The following is a 22068-nucleotide window of genomic DNA, read 5'->3' on the forward strand; positions in this document are numbered from 1 at the left end:
ATTAATAAAAAAAAAATAAATTTTTTTTTTTTTTTTTTTTTGATCAGAATTCTTATTTCCGACATGCTATGTAGCACTTTCTGGTAGTTTTAGTGCATGCGGAATCTTTTGGCTGTAGGACCTTTGATATGTAATGTTATCAATCTTAGATGCTGAATGTAGGGTCCAAGATAGGAGATCTTCTCTCTCTGGACATTGCACATCTGCTGGGTTTTAACTGAACAACTAAATTAGTTTACATGTAAAATATTATGTGTGGTTGAGCATGGTCTACAAGAGAGACGGTCCTTGTGAACCAGCAGGTGATCAGTTTGGATGCACCTGTGCCTTCTTTATAAGTAGACTATATGTAAACTGTGTTTTCTTTAGCTAGCTACCAGATGTGGAGAGAGGAAATTTTACAGCAATGAGCTCAAACTAAGAAGTCAAAGATGAAGAAGGTGAATTAAATAAAAGAACTTGTGTTGCCTAACCTGACTTCCAAATCTTCACATTGCTTGGGACTTTTACAAACATACTTAACATATAAGACAGATAGGTGATACACAGATGCACATATATGTTTGAATGTTTACCAAAAGGTTCCTTTCTCACACCAACTAATAACAATGTTATAAATAAACAGACATTAACAGTCTACAGTCTGTGTTCCTTTATTTGCCTCACTGTTTCACTACATACATCCTTGCACAGGTGAGAAAGGGGATGAAGTGCAACAGAAAATAAACATACATGTCAGCCATATCAGAGTGAGGATACAGGCCTACCTTCAATTTATTGCAAAATACACCACACTGGTAGTAGTCAACATAGCCAAAATGCACATGGAAGTAGCACTGGGAGTGCCTCTGGACCGGGACTGCGTATATGGATATTGACATATTAAACATATTAAGTGAACAATGTGTGTTCTCAGGCTGATGTTTAAGTGCTGCTCACCACATACCACATATGCCAACATTGCCTTTCTAAGCTCATTTCCAACCCATCTCCTGTGAAATGCACTAAAATCACATTCGGAAAAGTGATGCATGGGATGCATGGAAAGGCGTATAATAATTTGTAGCACCTTGTGATTTATTAATAACTGCCTACTGTTGTTAAAGGCATAGGTTGGACTGATCATCTTTATTCTGCATTTTATAATAACTCCTTTCCACTTAATATGAATCTGCTCCTTGTTCAAAACTGTCCTTGACTTCTTTGTCTGAATTTGATCAGGCCAATGTTGTCTGACACTGCAGCCATTCTGGCCTACCTTTGCATAAGAGTTGCAATACAATATGACCTCACTGTGGTATTGGTGTGTGATTGTACTTCAGAACTGAATGTCCTCTGAGTCACACCAGATACGGCAATGGCACAGCAGAGAAACCAAACTTGTGTAGGTAAGTCAGAATCACATGTGAAGCATCAGAACGCATTCTGCTGTGAATGAATGGCAAGTACCACTACCACTAGTCATTAACAGGGCATTACCAGGACATCCATAAAATGTTTTCACTCTTTTTTTGTTTGTTTGTTTGATTTTTTTCAAATATTTATGTAGCAAAAGATAACTAAAAATATTATTCAATGTGGTGAATTTATAACTGCTGATGTGACTGGTGGTTTAGATAAATCTAGAAAAAAGCATGATGGGGTTAACTGTAGTCTGAGATAAAAAATATATGTGGCAATTCTTTGTAAATGTTACTTTTGTTGTTTTAAATTTTGATATGACAGCTCACAGGAATACCAGGCTTAGTGTTAAACTACTTCTGAAGGGTTAAGGACACCAGACCATACACTTTTTCTTAGTATATAATAAGCATGTGTTAGCCTGTGTATTGGTGGACAGTTGGTGAAAATGTACATTTTGAGCTTTTCCATGTGCTTCTGTAGCTCCCCTGAGAGAGCAGGTAGCACATAGTAGAAGCAACACCAAGATCATGGGTTTGGTTTCCAAGTTATACGGATCAATATTTAGGGCACTGGATAAGAGCATCTGTCAAATGCTATAGATGTAATATTCTCAAAGCTAAGTCTTTAATCTATGTTCAAGTGAGACACCTGCCAGTATGATGTTTTGTCCACAGCAAGTGTTTATGGTGTGCTGAATTATATATGGGGCATTCTACATATGTGACTGAGATTAAAGTGACTAAACAGGGCTGGGTTTCCCAAAAGCACCATAACACAATCATCATCCTTAAATGACAGAGCGAGTATCATACTGAACACTCTAAAACACTATTTAAGATGATCATAACACTATGATGCTTTTGGGAAACGGGGTATAGATGGATGGTAAAGCAAAAGTAAGGCTACATTCACACAGTATATAATAGTGGCCCAGATCTTTTTCTTCATGTGTGATATAGAGGTGTTATCTGTGGGGCAGCGTGAACAGCCAAAAACACACTGAATCTGACACTTTCAGTTCCGATTTGGTTATGTTCACACAGCAGGTAAAACTGGCCTAAATCCAACTTTCTAACCAAATAGATTTTGTTGCTAGTGTGTTCACAATTTTTTTTCAATGTGACTAGCAACATGTCTTTCCAACGATACTAATCTAAACAAATCACACTCGTAAATTGACCTACATGTGCAAAAGAACAATTTTTCATGTCATGCTTAATTAGAGGAAAATCATCAAAATGGAGTCAGCAGAAACAGCCCCTAGCCTAAAGTTAATGCTTGTGTTAATCTGCAGTGAAGGCCTGCTGTACATTTGGAAAAAATCATTCTTGAGAGCAAGGAGGCAAAAGAGAGCCAAGATTTCAATGATCGGTTTCTGTGTAGTCAGGGCAGCCACTTCACATCAGTGTTTATGGTATCTGTTACCTCACTATCCCACCACTGAAATCCTCCCTCACTGTTTTCATCAACCTTTACTTCCCAGAAGTGCAAAATTATTAACAATGTCAAGTTGCATTCATGTAAAAGTTTCACGAAGTCCAATCTGGCTGTTCAAAATGGGATGCATTTGAGCATTGAGCCACCTCAGCTGCTGTGGCTCCTCCCACCCCGTGACGTTTTCAATTGCTTTGGCTCCTCCCACTTCCTCCCCCAGCCACCCGCTTTTCTGCCTCCCTCATTCCCTCCCATCCTAGAATGATGTGAAAGCCCTGGGTTGACTGGGCAGCTGTTCCAGGCTCGTTCCTGTGCCAGATGGGTTTCGGTCGCACTTACACTCATCAAACCCAAACTAGGCCTTCTAAGAACCTGGAGCAGACTTCTGTTGCTTACTTGTTCTTACTACTTGTTGTGTTTTGTATTGCTGATTTTATTCCTGTTGTGGTGTCAAACGTTGACCAGAGGAGGATGGGCTCCCTCTTTAAATCTTGGTTACTCTCAAGGTTTCTGCCTCATGTTCTTAGGGAGATATTCCTTGCCCCTGTCACCTTTGATTAGCTCACTTGCGACTTGGACAGTAAAGCTGGTTTGTGACAATGGCTGTTGTTCAAGGTGCTACATAAATAAATTTGACTTTGACATTTGAAAAATCTCTGTCACTTATCAAGAAAAAGACTGGATTTGGGCCATTTTTACCTGATGTGTGATCATACCCTTTTATATGTGGCACTGAAATCTGATACATATCCAATACGTATCCTATATGTATACTTTGTCTGATATGTATCCTATATATACTCAGTCTGAACAACCAGATCAGAATTCATGCAACTTTTACATCAATCCAACTCAACATTTGTCATAATTATGTGCTACTGGGAAGGAAAAAACCCAATATATCCTAGCTTTGTTTTGATTCCAGTTATTCCTCTCTGTTGAAGTAGCTCCCATGACTCCACATAGACCCATAATTAAGGTCTTGGCCCTCTTTCCTCTTCTTCACTGTAAAGATAATTTGATTCTGAATTTGCAGTCAGCCTCCACTGCAGATTAGCATGACCATTCATTTTAGGTTAGTGACTGTTACAGTTGAATCCATTTTGACTGTTTACCTCTTTTTGAATCTGCTACATCAGGCATTGTTCTTTGGCAGGTCAGAATTCAAGCATGAGCTCATGTCAGATGTAGGTCACACTGAAAAAATATTGTGAACAGCCCACCAAAGCTAATGAATTTGGTCAGAAAATCAGGTTTGGGTCACTTTTACCTACTGTGCGAATGTAGGCAAAGAATCTGTTGAGCTGCAGTGTGTTGTAATATACTCCTGCCTGTTTGAAACATGTCATTACACCCCTGTGAGGAGCTGTAGGTTCTTGTTTGAACATAACCTCAGAGGTGGAGCTGCCTGAGGTCTGCTGAACACCAATCCCGGTTGTGGGTCACAGTGACAGAAAGCCCAGAGAAACAGAAAGTGATATCATAACCATAAGGGCCCATGACACTGTGTGACCTACTATGCTCAAAGCAGAACACATCAGAAGATTTCCTGAGAGAGAGAGAGAGAGAGAGAGAGAGAGAGAGAGAGAGAGAGAGAGAGAGCGAGAAAGAGAGAGAGAGAGAGAGAGAGAGAGAGAGAGAGAGACAAAGAATCAAGTAAATAACAAATAAATGACTCAGGCCTGCCCAAAAACAACAGCCTTTTTTTTTCAAATCTCTACAGGTCTACTTTTTTGTTAATGTTGTTGTTTTCAGTTTTCCTATCTGAGTATGCATCATAAAATATTTTATTATGCACCCCACGGGCATACAAGTATGATCATGTCAGTGCTTGCCTTCTACACTCACTTTGGTTGAAGGCCATGCTGTTCTCCTTCCAGGTGCTTCCTTGGTAAACCCTGCAAGTGTATGTGTATGCTCGGTCGTCTGACATCGGCATCCAGGTGAGACGGCAGATATTGGGGTGCACCAGTGTGACGTTGACCCTCCGCCGGGTCTCTACGGGTGGGATGAGGTGCACCGGGTTGTTGGGATAGGTAGTGCCCATGAGACGACCATCCTGTTTGAACTCACAGAACGGCCCCGGGATCTTGTCAGCGAGGGGGAATTCGCAGTCCACACGAACATTCCTCTCCACGTAGGTGAGGCAGGAGAAGATCTGAGGTCCCCGGGGGGTGTTCCACCACCAGGAGTTTATATCCAGGAAGCTAGGCTTCTGGTAATTCGAAGTGGCAGCATTTGGTCCAAACATACATGATGAAAGCACTATTGGCAGAAAGGTTGAAGACATGGGCAGACTGTATCATTTTTACTTAATAATTATGCATTATTATTTATTATTGTTATCATTATTATTTTGCATTACCTAATTTTTACACAGTAATATTAAATGGTAAATTAGATTGAAATAATTTTAAATTACTGTACATTTGTATATAGGACACAGGCATTGGTTTGAACCAAAATTGTTGAAATTCTATCTTTGCATAAATCACTAAGACGTTAATGATTTGCAATCCCATAAAAATAAAACAAATACCTACTAATGTATCTTCGAGCTGCCACAACGTTGACACTATTGTAACAATTATCAGATATAAAAGGACATCGCGCGCACACACACACACACACACACACACACACACACACACACATAGATAGATAGATAGATAGATAGATAGATAGATAGATAGATAGACAGACAAGATTGCTCGAGATTGAAAACGGCACTGCTAGACAATAACAACTTACCCAAAAAGATGCCAACAGCTAGTGAAGAATGCAGCGTCATGGCCGGTGGATCACCTCTGCACAGTCGGAGATCAAACCTGCTTCGTGTTGAGTGGATTCGCTGCAGCAATAATTCAGTGAACAAACAGATTATTTATAGATGAAAAATATAATATTTCAACATTTATTACGTTTTGTAATCACAAACAGTCAAATGTTAACTGCAAAGCATGGAACCGCAAAAGAAAACCAAAAACAAAACGGTTTTTTTAATTATCTAACGGCATATTTCAAGCGTCCACTCTGGTGTCGACGCCCTTCGCATTACGACGCTCAAACTTAGCGCGAGGATTTGCGCTAAAGGTTTTGCTTCCCTGCGTGTTGTCCTTGCAGTCGATCGTTATAGGACAGGAACACTAGCTTTGCTGCATTCGCTGTACATTGCTGCATGTATACAAGCACAGTCGAATAGACTGGATTAAATGCTTTGTTTTACCTTACAGATGAAGTGTCCGCGGTCCGTCCAGCGCTCCGCGAGTCGGGACGGCCCGAGCTTTTAAAGTCCGTATAACCTTAAAATATATATATATATATATATATATATATATATATATATATATATATATATATATATATATATATATATATATATATATATATAAATTTTTTTAAAATATATTATTATTTTTTTATTTTTTAATGTAGTTCTCCTCCAGCAGAGGGCGGAGCATAGCAGTGAGGAAGCTACCAACCAAGCAAGATCAATTGCTTTTTTTTGGCCCATCACACGAAAGTTTACTATTGTGCCATCTACAGACCATTGTTTTGGGTTCTTGGATAATAATATTACAATATTTTTTATAAATAATTATGATCTGAATAGGATTACAATCATACAGTATATTACTAGCCTATAAGAACTGGCACATAGTTATGTCTTTCTGTGCATTAAAATATGAAACAAATAAACAACAAACACTTCCAGAATAAAATTCAAGAATAAAATTTGTCCTACATCTTTCACAATAGATGCATGCATGACTTTGGGATGTATCCTTTGTGGTGGATCCTGTGTCCTTTGCCCCAATATAAATAGTTTAAACAGAGTTTTAAATTGTAGCTATCAGAGAGGTTTACATAACACTTTAGATAAAGAATACATTTTATTAATCCATAATTTCTATATCATATTTTCAAACAACTTTCACTGACCAAAGTGCTCTACAATTATAGGTCTATGATTACATTTACCTAATGCTTTTATCCAAAGTTGCTTACAATTATGATTGAGTACAACTTGAGCAATTGAGGGTTAAGGGCCTTGCTCAGGGGCCCAACAGTGGCGGGACTTGAACCAGCAACGTTTTGATTACAAGTCAATTAGCTTAACCACTGAGCTACCAAAAAATAAAAAATAGAAAAAATAATACAAATAATATGCAATAAAATAAGATATAATAAATGAACTAGCCATACTGTGTGCCCAGTCCATACAATGCCTTACATATGACCAGTTAAATTTTGAACTCAATTCTAAGCTTTACAGAAGGCCATTATAAAGAAGCCATGACAATTGAGATACTATGTCTTGTCTTTGTGCCAGTGAGGGGTTTTGTAGCTGCATTTTGGACAAGTTGCAGACAGGACAACAAAGATTGACTAATTCATAGAATAATATGGCTAAGATAGTTACTCTTCTAACAGCAGTTTCCAACTCCAGACAACTGCAAATAAAGACTTGCACTGTATGTTGTTTTGCATCATAAATTCATAAATAAATCACTTTATAGACAGAGGTCCTTCATCAGCTTTGATGAAGCCCTTTGCTTGCACAGTTGATGAAGGACCTCTGTCCGAAACATGCTCTTTCTCTGAAAACATTCTACAGTACACTGCAGTTACTCACCTGGATTATTTTTGGATTTATATGCCTGCACAATTGATGAAGAACCTCTGTCCGAAACTTTCTATTTCTGTGGAAACTCTGTGTACTTTACTACAATTTTGAATGTGTCTGTCTGTCTGTCTGTCTGTCTGTCTGTCTCTCTCTCTCTGTGTCTCTCTCTCTACACACACACACACACACACACACACATACATACATATATATATATATATATATATATATATATATATATATATATATATAAAGAGCTATAGAGATATTCAAAGTTGTAGTGCAGTACACAGAGTTTCCAGAGAAACAGGACATTTTGGACAGAAGTCCTTCATCAGATGTGCAAGCAAGGTGCCTCTGAATTAGTAGTAGGTGGAGCCAGTTTATATATGAAAAAGTCATGTTTAAATTATAAGATTCATTCCATGGGGTTCTAAAGTTCCAAGAGTGTAGATGAGTTATTTATGTTTCAGTTTCCTTATTTCATTGCTGCAATAGCATCAACTGGCAAGAAGCGCTTTTCTTGCACAGCTGATGAAGGACCTCTGTCCAAAAGATCCTGTTTCTCTGGAAACTCTATGTACTTCACTACAATTTTAAATATCTCTTACTACAGTACAATGTAAGACATAATAATAAATAGTAACTTTGGATAATTGTAGTATATGCAAGTATACAATCACAAAGACAGATAACTCTAGACTCCATAGGCTTGTTTGCAGTGTATCATTCAGTTATATGACATTATATGGATGTAAAACTGTGTTTTATAGTTTATGTTTGAAGCCGTGTCCATGATGAACTGTGAACTGTGTAGAGAAATCTATGACGTTCACTCTGTTGTAGCACCTCAAGCACTTTTTAAACCCTCGTTTACACTTGTAGTCATTTTCTTTTGCGTCACTTCCTGGATAAGCCAGCCTGATTCGATACTGTCAACTGTTCTGCAACAACAACAAGAGGGCGATTTGGAGAGCGTTTGTTATTGGTAAAAACACCAAATAAGGTTAGGTTCAAGCTTTGAAGCTAAATTTCAAGATTTGCATTTATTTCAGCTTCTGAGATCAATTCGTGGTGGTAAGTGCGATGTTCGAAATAAATTGGGTCGTTGTCATTTTTGTTTTATTTTTAATCGCCAACATAATAATATTTTCCTGTCGTTACTACATGTCAGTTAAATTCGATTTTGCTAGCTGTATGTGTATGGTCATGTTTAACTTGACAAATTTAAAACGCTTTATTGCGGTTCTACGGTCTGATGCTTGCTTCCTGTGAAAGGTTAGAAAAATAAACAACTACACGAGCGCTTAAAGAGCTACGCGAGCGCTTATTGGCTCGTTTCCGCGTCGCGTGTTATGAACTACAAGGTCTACATCATGGCTTAATTTTTAATTCAGTATAACCTAATTTCCCTTTTTATCCTAGTATAAATCCACTTTTACGTTCTACAAAGTACGATACCTCAACTTTTAAGTTAGCTAGCTAGCTAGCATGGTTATGCCATTATTTTAAAGCTGCTCTGCTGTAGGGCAGTTTGCTTTAAACGAGAAAACAAACAAGCTTGCCTGAGAGCGTTCTCAGTTAGCTATCTTAGCTAGCTGATATGTCAAAATTCTGTTACTGTAACCTTACATTTTAAAATGTACTACAAACTACATCGAATAGTGCTAAATTCAAAACAAACGTTGCCATGGCACCCCTGCATTTAAAATTCAACATGATGCACATTCCGCAGCTGTTCCCATGGCGTAAGAATGCACGTTGATCCCTTGACAAGTGGTTTATTTAAAATTACATTCTAGCCCTTTGGTCATTGGTTAATTCTTACCGTTACTATTTAAAAATAGTCACTTAGCGTTTGTAAGTGTTTAAAGAAAATGTGATTCAGTTGCTTTGTGTCACACCCACGTTCAAAGTTTATAGCAGGCTATAATTTTGCATTTAAATTGGACCATTTTGCAGATTGTTCCAAACAGCTCCCACACTACCCAGGATCTCTTACCCTGGCGTCACGACAGATAATCGTCCATTCAGTTTCAACATGATTTAAAGGATCTCACCACTGCACTGTTCAGAAAGAGATTAAGATATCTAGCTAAATTGTTTTATTTTTTCCTTTTGTCAAGCCAGACAAGTGTACATGGACACAACAAAAGCACATCTCAGTTTGGATACCCATTCTCATCTCTTTAAAGTGTTCTGTCAGACAGGGTAAATATGTTTATAACATATATTATGCACATCTGTGGCACTGTTAAAATTCAGTTTTCACAGTGAGTACATATATGCCTTTTAACTACAGGGGAGATGCTATTGCATCTCCAGCATGAATGACAGTATATGGGAATTGGTGAAAAGCATTGTGGGTTCTGATTACATGGACAGCACTTTTCTTCCTGCTGCTAATGTTACTTAGTTGTGCTGATGTCACAAGGAGAGGAGAATGGCTGCTCTGTGACATAGGTCTATGTGATGTGCTCAGCTCCTCTCTTTTATCCTTTGCTCCACTCTTTTCTGTTTCAACCCCAACCTCACCCCCACCCCCCACCACAGACACATCCTGGTCGTTGTTTGTGAGCACAGGGTTGCATGGACCGAGGGTTGTGTGTGGACCCCCTAGACCCACAAGGCCTCTGGGCTCGGATTCAGGCTTCGTTCTAGCCTGCATGTACGAGTTCCCTCACCACCTGGACAACTGAAGGCCCAGGCAGGGGCCACTGTGGTTGTGTGGTATCCAGAACAGGGCTATTGCATAGCCTCCAACTGTAAGGTAACAGATTTCAGGAACTTTGATCCAAACAGCTAAATTAATTGAATTTGTGCAGTAAGACAGGTTTGCATTAGTACTTCGTTTGTCTTCTTTTGTCCTTGTGTTTTCTCAGTTTATCATTTTCTCCAGTTATATTGTCAGAATAGGTCTTTCAAGCCATACATACCTTTGCAGTGTTTTTCTATTCTGAGATCTTCTACTTTCGACCTTTGTACCCTTGTGATAAGGAGGTCTCCAGTAATAGTGTCCTAAAATACATTTCCCTCTCAAAATATCTAGCAACTGACTGGAAATAGCTTGCAGTGCACTGAAAATTTGCTCAACTCAAACACAGTTCATGGCTATTGCGGTTTGTTGCTTTTCTCTGTGTTCATCTAGTTATAAGAGTGGTGTGGAGGAGAGGAAAAGATGGATTCTGAAGAGGACCAAGGACGCACTCTGGTGCAGGTCATCAGTGAGAAGTACAGCCCAGACAACTTCCCATACTGCCGTGGGCCCGGCGCTGGGGTGGTGATCCGTACTAGCCCTCAGGGGTCGCCTGTCAAAGGTGAGAGGGCAACTGTAGGAGATAACTATTTAATTAAGATGATGGATAATATTTTTAAATTCTTTATTGTTAAATTGTACTTCAAGCATTCAAGTGCAGAGATTACATCCTGGCTACATGTTGGCCATGGTTATGTTTAAATTGCAAAGTGTTAGTCTGGTATAAAGAAATATTGATGTGGTTTGCATGCGGGCTGACCTTGCTTCAGCTAAAATGACCAGGAACACTGCAAGCGTCCATAACAGGCACATGGCTGGTACACAATTTTGAAGAATATTGGCCTTGACAATGGTGCTTTGAAGTTCAACCTCATTCACTGTTCATTTGTGCATGTTAGATCGCCTGAATCTTCCCAGTGTGCTGGTTTTGGACAGCTGTGGAATTAGCCATGCTGGGGACGAGGAGGAGGTGGCGACGTTCTGCGCCCATGTGGTGGAGCTAGACCTCTCCCACAACCAGTTCAGAGACTGGGGAGAGGTGAGGGACAGGGACATTGCATGGTGTGTGCGGGGGGGTTGGGTGTGAGCATGTGCCTGGTTGCTTATGATAAGACTTTGTGCACTCTGTGCTAGTTTTTAAGTTAATAATAGTACGAGGATGTACAACCCTCTGGGAACACTAAAATTGCTGCCAGAACAGGTGTTTGTGGGACCAATGGGGAATTTTTATGCCTCCATCATTAAAATCATGCATCATTTCTCTGTAGGAGTCATCATGGACTTCCCGTTCTTCATTTTGAATAGACAGCACCATGTGGCTTATGTTGATCATGACTTTCTAATATGCTCCTCTCTCTGCAATTAGCTAAGTGTCTACTTAATTTTAGTTTATAAAAATTGATTTTATAAAAATTATTGAATTGCATCTTATTCAAAATTTTGTATAAAATGCATTTAATTGCATTACTGTGTATTCAGTAATTTATTTTGTTCATGTAAGACTGGGAATAAAAAGCCCTGACTTTTTTTATTTTGTCTGGAGCCATTTTCATACTTTTGACTGTAGCTCTGATCATGCACTAGTGCCTGTGATTTCACTTCATTTGTATTCTCATATGCTAAACATTTCAAAGTATTTCTTAGAAACACATCTTGCCCACTGCAGTACACCCAGCCTAACTTTTTTTTTTTTTTTTTGTATTCTTCAATATTTTACACCATAAAGTAGTTAGATTAGCTATTGGGTTCCAAAATCATTACATGTAAAAGTTGCCAAGAAAATTGTGCAAATCCCCCAATCACTGTACACACAGGTTTTGGATCTCTGGATTAGCAATTTAAATGAGACACTTGGAGTATACATTGAAATGGAGTGGTGTTATATAAAAGATACAACGGACAAGGTGTTAGTTGCAGTGTTTCCCAAAATAATTGTAATTCTTACTAAACTCGCCTTTTTAATATTCTTAGCCACTTGCGTGTTTCTCTGCAGATCAGTAAGATCCTTTGTAACATCCCTCACCTGGACTTTCTGAATCTGAGTATGAACCCTCTGAAGGAGGCGTGTCTGGAGCCTGGGGCAGCTGAAGCCTTCTCAGGCCTCCGCCGCCTCGTCCTCAACAACACACACGTCTCCTGGGACATGGTGCATACACTCACACAGGAGATCCCTGAGTAAGTGTGTGAATCTGTGTGTGTGTGTGTGTGTGTGTGTGTGTGTGTGTGTGTGTGTGTGTATGTATGCTAGCCATTAAACCAATATGCTATTAAGATACATTTTTAAAGTGAAAATGTATTGCTTACTAAATATTAAACCTCTCAACTCCTTCACATTAGTACTTAGTTGAACCACCTTCAGAAACAATGTCTGTACCCTGTTTGAGTGTTTGGGAGTGATTTTTGAGATTTTCTTCTTGGCAGATTTGCTCCAGATTGTTGAAGTTGGTTGTATGATGCTGGAATTTTCAAATAGTGCCACAGATTCTTGACTGAATTGAGAGCTCAACTTTGACTTGGCTGTTCACCTTTTGGTTTTTCAGATATTCCTGTCTTGCTTTGGCCTTGTGCTTGGGATCATTGTCCTGGTAAAATGTGAAGTTTCTCCCAAGCTTTACATTTCTAGCAGACTAAAGCAGGTTGTTAAATCTCCTTATATTTTGCACCATCCCTCTCTGTCCTTTGGTCCTCCCATTCCAGTCATTCTCTGATGGAACTGTGTTTGTTGAACCGCGGGAAGAATTAGCTTTGCACCACACGTTGCATTTTGACTTTTGGCCAAAAAACTCAATTTTTGCCTCATTTGACCACAAAAACATATTCCACATTTTAGCTTGCTTATTCCAATACTTTCTGGCAAACATCAGCCATGCTTTGATTTGTTTATTCTTCAGTAATGTCTTCTTTCTAGCCACCCTCCCATGTTGGTCAGTTGTATGCAGAACTCTTGATATCGTTGACACTGAACTTTGTACCTCCATCAAAGTGATTGTTGGCCCCTTTGCTGCCTCCCTCAAAAGTCCCCTTCTTGCTTTGAGATTTGATGCTAAGATTTGAACGACAGAGGAAATGGAAGGATGCAGCTTCCATTTCCTCTTGGTTGATCTAATAGTACTTACTGGGTCATATAAACACTCGGATATTATTTTGTAGTCTTTTCTTATTTTGTACAATGTTTATACTTCATCACTAATTTAGAATGCTCTTTGATCTTAATTTTCACAGCTTTTCTGTGAAATCCATGGTCTTTAAGGCATTTTATCCAGAAAAGATTAAGTATTTTAATGACTGACAGATAGAGGCTAGCTTTTGTTTACATGTGTATTCCATATCTAAATACATAATGGGGCGTTCCTACGTCTTTGCCTCTCTGTGTGCCTGATGGTGTGTGTGTGCATGTGTGCGTGCGTGTGCGCGTGCACATATCTCTCCCTCTCAGCTCTGCGTTCACCCAAGCCGGTGCCCCTGCTGACACGTTCGCTACCTTCCTGTCTGCCCCATAATTGTGCCTTTGTGTCCTCCGCAGGCTGGAGGAGCTCTTCCTGTGCCTGAACGAATATGAGCGCGTGGGTCTGGCACCCGTGCCCTACCCGTCTCTGCGCCTGCTGCACATCACCGACAACCAGCTGTGCGACTGGGCCGAAGTGCGCAAGCTGGGCCTCATGTACCCGGGTCTGGTCTCGCTCATCCTGGCCAACAACTCACTCGCTGGCATCCGTGAGCCTGATGAATCGCTGTGCCGCCTCTTCCCCAACCTGCACAGCGTCAACCTGCATAACTCAGGTCTGCCCACCAGGGGGAGGGATCTGCATGGGGCGAGAGGAGGGCAGAACACTGGGAAAGGGATATGTGCGTGGTGGTCTGAAAGCTGGGGATTTCAACTTGGTTTCAGAAGGTTGGCAAGTTCTGAGCTCATGAAGACACAGGCATGTGCACACACAGAGCTCACACTTACGCTGATCTACTGAAGGCAGATGCAATGTCATTCAGAAACGAGGCACAGTCAGACCAGTTTTACCATATCTTTGTTTTCAGTTCTGCTTGATATGTCCAGCAGTTCCTAACTGTAAATGTTGTTTGGTTAAGAATGTTCAAATACAATTTTATAAAGTCATTTTTCACAGGGCACGTGAATGCAAAAATATGATTAATTTCGTATGTCTGATGTGAAAATAAAATCTTAAGATGAATGTGTTTGTCCTTGATGTGTTGAAGGCCTGACTAGCTGGGAGGACATTGAGAAGCTGAATTCCTTTCCAAAGCTTCATGAGGTTCGGCTCATGGGTATTCCCTTGTTGCAGCCATACACTGACCAGGAGAGACGCTACCTTATGATAGCACAGTAAGTACACACACACACACACAAACACACACATACACACACAAACAAAAAATATACATACAAAAACTGCGGAAACATAAACGCAACATTTCATATGTACATCACATTCAAAATTGCATGATGATGGTAATTATGTGTTTTAATCATGTGCCCTATTTATAGAATATTTACATAGATAAACATAGCTAAGTCTTTTGTACATAAGGATTAAATGCTCTGTAGTCTAGGCACTGTTAGATCCACAGGCAAAATAAATTACATAAGTCTACAGTAAGCAATGCATGTTTAATGCCCATATGGAAAAAGTATTCTTAGAGAGCACATTAAGGTCTTATATTGACAAAGTGCACCCTTCTCCTATTGCCCCCATGGTTTTCTGTGATGTGTGTAATAAATGGCTAAGCATCTCTCGTGGGTTTACAGTTTGCCAGCTGTGACCATTCTGAATGGGAGTGTGGTGACAGACGGTGAGAGAGAGGATGCAGAGCGCTTCTATATCCGCTACCACCTAGACTGCCCTGAGGATGAGCTGCCACAGAGGTATGAGACACACACACAAGCACACTCATGCACACATATACATATACGCACACCTACACACACACACACACACACACACACACACACACACACACACAGTTATTGTATGACTTTATTGTATAGGTTTAGCTCTTTTATAAGACTTGGAACACTTGTAAGTTGCCCTGGTTACTGTCTGAACTGAGTTTGGACCTCAGGTTAACTAGCACAGGTGATAGTGCCCCTGCTGGTTCCTAACTGCACCAACAGTGACAAAAAACAGAGAAAGCAGAGATATGGGCCTACGGTGTTTATATCTAATTATTTTTACATAACAAGCTTAGTGTGTTATAAATAATAAACTGAGTCTCATGTGATCATTCTCTGACTCTCTTGTGGTCCTGTGTGTTACGTGTGATTCTGTCTACAAGATGTTCTTTTATCAGGGTTCAAACATCTTTGTCAATCATTTTAATTATATCATGCGTAATGCATTTGGCACAATAGCAGACACACAGGTCATGAGTAGTCACCAGTGTCTGCTCCACTCCTGACTAACTGGGCTTCAAACCTACTACCTATCTGCTATCCTCATCTCTTCAAATGCTAGAGCTTTAGGAGCTATTGTTGAGCCCAGCTCTCTGTGTGCACTGATCCATTCAGAACACATCTGAGATCAGTAACGCATGCACAGTGCAGGCGCGCACGCGTGCACACACATGCACACACAGATACACAGACACACACACACACACACACACATACACGCACGCACAGATACACAGACACACACACACACGCACTATCATATACCACAATGACCACGTGTGTGCCTCTCTTTCCTTGGCTGTGTTTGAAAACAACGTTTGTCAAGACCGTCATCTGGTGTGTCCCACCGATTTTGTTTCCCTTGCTTTTCCCCTTACAACCACGGATGAGCAGTTCCAGCCATCCAGCCGATGTCCTACACTCATCCCCTGTTCCAGCTTCTTCCCTCTCTCTCTTCTTCTCCTCTTCCCTCTGTTCATCTCCATGCCGGGTGTGTTGGGGGGGGTCATTTCCAGTGGCCCACACAGGGCAAGACTAAGAGGTGTCCCCTAAGTTCCTTAGACCTCCATGCTGTGTTTAACCTGGAAGCGGAGAACAGGGACGTTTTCGGCGGTGAGCACAGCAAGTCTCGAACTGCCGTAGAGAAGGCTAACCTTTGAGAAACAATGCGACCAGTCTCTGCCTCCTCAAAGACACCATTGTGCCGGAATGCTTCAGCTGGGAAACCGATATACAAGGTGGCAGCTTGATTCTGCCTTTTTTTCCTCATTTATATGGCCCTCCTCCACCCAGCAGCACCACCAACTTCCCTCCCATCTTTTCTTTTGCTTTTCTTTGCTGAGATGGCAGGGGGGTTTTTAAGTGAGGTGGAATTGGTAATCTCTTTCGGTTGCTCTTCTTCATTTCTATGAGTGGCTTACACACTTTCTGTATGAGGACATATAGATTCCCGGCCTCATTATGATGCAGGGATTCCCATATCCAGAGGAGAGGGGAATGTGTAATGGTTAAACCAACTCCCCCATAAGCTAATGAAAGGCCAGTATGCACCATACCACTTACAGTAAGTGGACAGGACTTTCTATAACACCCTCCCCCTTGGCTTCCTCACTCATTCTTCTTCCCTCTCTCTCTTCCTCCCCCCCTCACTTCCTCACTCACTCTTCTCCCCTCTCTCTCCCTCTTTCACCCCCCCCCCCACTTGCTCACTCTCTTCCTCCCCTTCACCCCACAGCATGAGGAGGTTTCCCAGGGATGCCAGGCTGAGATCTGGCTTGGCAGGGGAGTGGCAGGAGAGGCCAGGTGCTGAGTGGGCTGCTTTGGTGTAGGGTAAACACCAGGGGTGAGTTAAGGTTGCTCCTGTTCTGACTCAGACACCTTGCCCTCCCCCCTGGGCCTGGGCTGAAGCAACCATGCGTCCTTGTGATGAAAGATAGGGAGCGAGAACATGTGACATGAGAAAGTGTGCAGTTGACCTTCAATACTAGAACATGACCTCAGCTTACAGTGAACCAGTCCATAGATTATCAGGACTTTGGAATCAGACCAGCAGCTTGGAGACAGAGTAGCTTCCACAGCACACATTTAACAGACCAATCTTCTCATGTGGTCATTTAAGACCAAACTCTTGCAGGCATTCATTTCCATGCTGTAGATTTTAGTGTTGAGGAACTGGAGAGATTTAAAAAAAAAAAAAAAAAAAAAAAAAAAAAAAAAAAAAACAACTATGTAACCCCAGCCTTTTCCATGCCTGCTTAGGCCAAGACCAGGCCCAAGTAGTCGTGTCATTGTTATCTCTATGAATGTGAGCATGTATAGGGAGTGGAGCACTGGCCTTAGTAATTCTAACCATGCACTGCTTGGTAGCACAGACCTTAGGCCACTCTTCTCCAGCAGAGTGGAAAGAGAGTTGGGCGACAGATAACCATCTGAAGAAAAACAAGACGAGAAGTAAATGAAAAGGAGAAACAGATTTGATATATGACCCGATGGACTTACTGCCCATGACAGTGTGTTTTGGTGATGTTTCTGAGCTGAGAAAGCTTGAGACTCTGTCCACAGAGCTGAGGAGAGTGGAGGCAAGGGAAGTATGGCTGTTAACCAGTCTTTTGGAGCCCAGACTCCACAGCTAGAGAGAGGAGAAGAAAGTGATGAAGGGTGGAAGAGGCGATTTGAGAACGAAGGAAAGAGAGGAGGGAAGTGTGACTGGAAGACCAAAGAGGGCCCATGTGTCACTGAGTAACCATTGCCTTGGCTAGATTGACTGTGGACCCAAGGAAATGAGGGTTACAGACAGTAACCCGGGAGAATGGGAGAAACAACTTTAATGAAGAGTGCAGCAGGGTGCCTTGCTCCTGACATAATCCTCTGAGTTGGATTAAGGGAAATTTTAGAAAGATGAGAGGATAGGTAATAGGTGTAAATAGTCCCTGAGCAGTGTGTGTGCATAATGTATGACAGATAAATTTATGTATTGTACCAGGTTGCCTGTAATTAGTACAGTGAATGCTGCTGTAAATTCCACCAACTGCCCACTGACTCACTAAGATCTGAAGACCACTGACACTAAGTCCTGATATGATTAGGTTGCCCAGTGGTTTCCCAACTGAAAAACACACTATCCACAAAAAAAAAAAAAAAAAATTTGCTTGTCCAAAGCTTGGTTTTATGCAGGACACCAAAGTTGGAATGGATAACTTTTCCATTCACAGGAAAAACTGAAGAATATCTCTTATATGTCTTATATCTAATATGACTTATTGTTAATTTAAGATTTCAAAGGCACAATTTAGTTAACGAAGATTTACATTCTTATTTAGAATGTAAATCTTATTTAGACATAGCGGTCTCAAAGGTTTGCATTTTGATCTGATAGTATACAGATAGACTCCCATAAGAAGTCACCTAGCTGAAAACGAGCCCTCATCATTTGCCTTAAAAAAAACGTTCATCATTGCCATGATTGTATCCTTACTAAATAAGGTAAGTCACTGTACCTGTCTCTTTATGTCTCTCTCTCTCTGTTTGCAAGGTCCATTGACTACAAAATTACCCTACCTACAGTAGACTCACTGTATATCTCCTGCTATGAACCCACTGTACTTTCTACTAGCTATTGTCTGGCTCATCTCTGGGGCTGATCTAGGAAGAATGGCGTGTGTGTGAGGAATTCAGGGCGTCTGTGTTATCACCACCAATGCAATTTCCCCTGCATTTAAGAGAACTTAGCCTTGGCTAAATGAAACCTTTGAGCAAGGCTTGGGCTTTCTTTTTTTGTTTTTTGTTTTGTTGTTTTTTGTTTTTTTCCCCTCAACCCCCCTTCAGACAGAGTGGCACTTTGTATGTCCAGGGCTGTATTCCCATGGCAATGGCCGAGAGCTGCAGGAACATACCCACTCTCAGCCTCTGCTTTGTGGGGACACCTTGTTTGACAGGCTGGGAGGGAAATTACCTTGACTGGCTCAGCCAGTACTGTGGCACCTTAAAGCAAAAAAAGCGCAAAAAAAGGCTCACCAGTTTTATCAGTTCATTCCTGCGTGCTCTCATCTTGTCTTTCCCACAATCCTTTGGTCTGGGGAGGGGGGTTTGGTGAGAGCTTTCTCACGGCAAGAGAAGAGACTGCGATTCCAAAACTAGATACACTACCAGGGATACACACAGGCATAAATACACTCTTTACCATGCCTAAAAACACCTAAGTACACTGTAGGCATGGCTCCTTCCTATAGAAATAGCCTTGCGTGAGTCTGAACCAGAGAAGCCCATTTGAGATGTTGCCCCTGACCTGCCTCTTCAGTTGTTCCTATGTGTTCTCTATTGTTTCATTTCTTTTTAGTGTTTCATATGCTTATGCCCACTCTTATGAGGAATCCATTTGTTTAGGTTTTTTTTTCTCATTTGGTTTCTTAAGTCCATCATAGATCTAGTAGGCCCTGTTTGAGGTGAGACAGACCAGGTCTTGATCAAAGTATCTCTGACCTCTCAAGCAGGTTCCACTCCCTGGTAGCGCGTTACGGGCGTCTTGAGCCACTGGCCGAGGTGGACCTGCGGCCGCTGAGCTGTGCCCAGGTAGAGCTGCGCTACGGGGACCACACCAAAGATCTGGAGGTGCGGCTGGAGCAGACTGTGGCTGACCTCAAGAAACAGCTCCGGCCTGTGGTACAGCTGCCGGCCAACAAGATGCGCGTCTACTATATTGACCGGCAGCTGGGTTATGCGCTCGCACCCCAGGAGCTGAAGTATGGGGGCCGGGCCCTCCACTCATACAGCATACGTGACGGAGATGAGATCCTGGTAGAGCCTAAGACCCAGTGATGCAAGGGATAGAAAAACACAGAAACTGCTCAGGAAAAAGATCTGCTCTTCAAGGAAGAAGCAAAAGGAATAAGATCTATTAATGAAGCTACTGTGACTTCAGAGATCTAATGCAACATATAATTTGATAGATCAGTTTGTCTGTGATGGGTATTGGGAAGAAACACAGGGCTGCTCTGAAAGACAACTGTCTTCCATCTTGACTTTTGGAGTTCTAATCATGTCCATGACAAATAGTAGTCACCCATTGTAGATTGGGATGCTGTTTCTTTTTAACTCTAACCAACAGGATCTCTTCAAAGAGAATTGATGCTTAAACACTGCAGTTTTTTTAAAGACATTTTAACTTACTTGATTGACGAGTAAAGCATACATCTGAATATGTGAGGCTGCTTCTCAGGAATAACAAATAATCCCACAAATTTCTCAGCTCCACAGAGTATTGTTTTTAATTACTTATAGTGTAGCTTCAAGGTACAATTTTGCTTAACAGTCTCGCACATACGCACATGCTCTGAGCATGCTTAAATTCCACATGACTGCGAGTTGTTGGTTTTAAACACCAGGGATTTCTTTAATTCAGTAATACGCTCTTGTTACAGCTCAAGAGAACCTGAGAGACCTTTAATGCTGGATTAGGAAATCATCATGGCTAGCCAGTAAAGAGATATTGACTTTATTAAACTGGCCTCATGCCAAGAGCTTCCCTTCTCTCCAGTCACGTAGACCACAGGGCTAAGGTAGTAGGAAAAGGGAGATTGCTGTATCTTTTTCCGCAGTCCATCCTCTAAGGAGTCAGCAGTGATATAGACACTGGAGAGTGCCGGGGGGGATGGGGGGGGGGGGGTAGCGTCAGGATAGCCAACAACAACAACATCTCCCCAGCCACACAGCGTGGGTGGCTTCCCCTCTACTTGGATTATAACAGGTTCAACCACCATCCAGAGATTCCTACAGGCTCATATGTCTCTTCGTGTGCAATTCACATCCTTATGCCAAATGTCCCTTATTATTAAGACCACCAACCGGTCACAGTTAGGTGGAGCTCTGTGTCCCTTAAAGGGGGATTCAGTCATCCGATACTCAGTTGCCCATACGTACTCTTCCCACTCTTCCATTTGCACAATGTCACCTCTGAGATTGCTCTGGCAAATGTTGGCCCTCTAGATTCATTTTTTCCTCCCCTGTTGGTCCATGTGACAATGAGCCCTGACTCACTAACTCTTACTGATATGCCTAGTCAGTGCTTGTCAGAGATGGCTGACATTAAAAAAAGGGGCCAGTATGTAATCCCTTAGCACCATAATATTTCCTGGTGGTTTTTTTTTGTTTTTTTTTTGATAGATGTAGTTTCTGATTTCTCTAGTGCTATGACCAGAATATATATACCTTATTTTGGTTGAGGTTGTGGTGAATGATGTGTGTATGGGTGAATGTGTGTTGAATTGTATATTAAAAAGAGTTTGTTCCAAATTATTATTATTAAGCACTTTTAATCAATTTGTTGTGGTTTTAAAAACAGTAAAATAGAATGCAAAAAAGATTGCTTAATAATATGAATTATAAGTCATGTAAAAAAGATCTTGCCTAACAAAAAGATTTTAAGAATTTTCAGTCATTCTTTTTGAGTGTCTTGTTTACCCACAAAAAGAGACATCAATTATATCCTTTTATATTATCTTCCAAGTGATCTGTCTTCAAGAAGGCAAGATGCAGATGCATTTCAGATTAGTAATTTGCCATCATAATGTAATACTTGCCATTATTCTAAAATAAATGTTTTTACCTAAGAGCATTTTACTTGTTTTTTCCAACTAATGGTAACTTTTACTATGTTTGAGCCTGTAGGTTATGTGACCCGAATTTCAAAACCAATTACAATAATAGAAAATTACTCTTTCCAATGTCACATAGCACAGCCTCACTAATACTGACATTTCTGTGTGTCAGATATTTGTAGAGTCTGTTTTTAACATGACCATTGCATGACCAGTCTATACGTTTTAGGTGCTTGATTACTAGGCCTTGACCCTCCTCTCCTTTACCATTTCCCAGCAAAGTGACTGTGTTCCTGGACTAGGTGGTCTGGATGTAGCATCCCTCTCCTGTTACAGGCAACCCTATGCA

The 22068-nt window shown here is 41.0% G+C and overlaps 1 protein-coding gene and 1 non-coding gene across 9 annotated transcripts; one reads left to right on the plus strand and one right to left on the minus strand.

Moving 5' to 3' along the window:
• Positions 1–637: 637 nt before the first annotated feature.
• LOC118241596 (uncharacterized) lies at positions 638–6134 on the minus strand. The gene is made up of 4 exons (XR_004776225.1): positions 6065–6134; positions 5590–5689; positions 4687–5103; positions 638–4387 (listed from the first exon to the last, which is right to left on the minus strand). It is a non-coding gene; the product is annotated as an uncharacterized LOC118241596 (transcript).
• A 2230-nt stretch (positions 6135–8364) lies between these two features.
• On the plus strand, positions 8365–21731 carry tbcelb (tubulin folding cofactor E-like b). Of its 8 annotated transcripts, none has more exons than XM_026998472.3 (10): positions 8375–8542; positions 9592–9676; positions 10019–10235; positions 10614–10782; positions 11120–11259; positions 12214–12395; positions 13744–14000; positions 14433–14559; positions 14983–15099; positions 19614–21731. In XM_026998472.3, the coding sequence occupies exons 4-10, from the start codon at positions 10644–10646 to the stop codon at positions 19939–19941; spliced, it is 1290 nt and encodes a 429-aa protein (XP_026854273.2). In that variant the 5' UTR covers positions 8375–8542; positions 9592–9676; positions 10019–10235; positions 10614–10643; the 3' UTR covers positions 19942–21731. The 8 variants fall into 8 exon arrangements, with proteins under 8 accessions (XP_026854275.2, XP_026854273.2, XP_026854271.2 ...); XM_026998470.3 differs by having other exon boundaries at positions 9596–9676; XM_081719306.1 differs by lacking the exon at positions 9592–9676 and adding an exon at positions 16862–16969 and having other exon boundaries at positions 19617–19754.
• The last annotated feature ends 337 nt before the right edge of the window (positions 21732–22068 follow it).

This window comes from Electrophorus electricus, chromosome 8, assembly GCF_041902795.1.
Source record: "Electrophorus electricus isolate QZ-2024a chromosome 8, ASM4190279v1, whole genome shotgun sequence".
Classification (NCBI taxonomy): Eukaryota; Metazoa; Chordata; class Actinopteri; order Gymnotiformes; family Gymnotidae; genus Electrophorus; species Electrophorus electricus.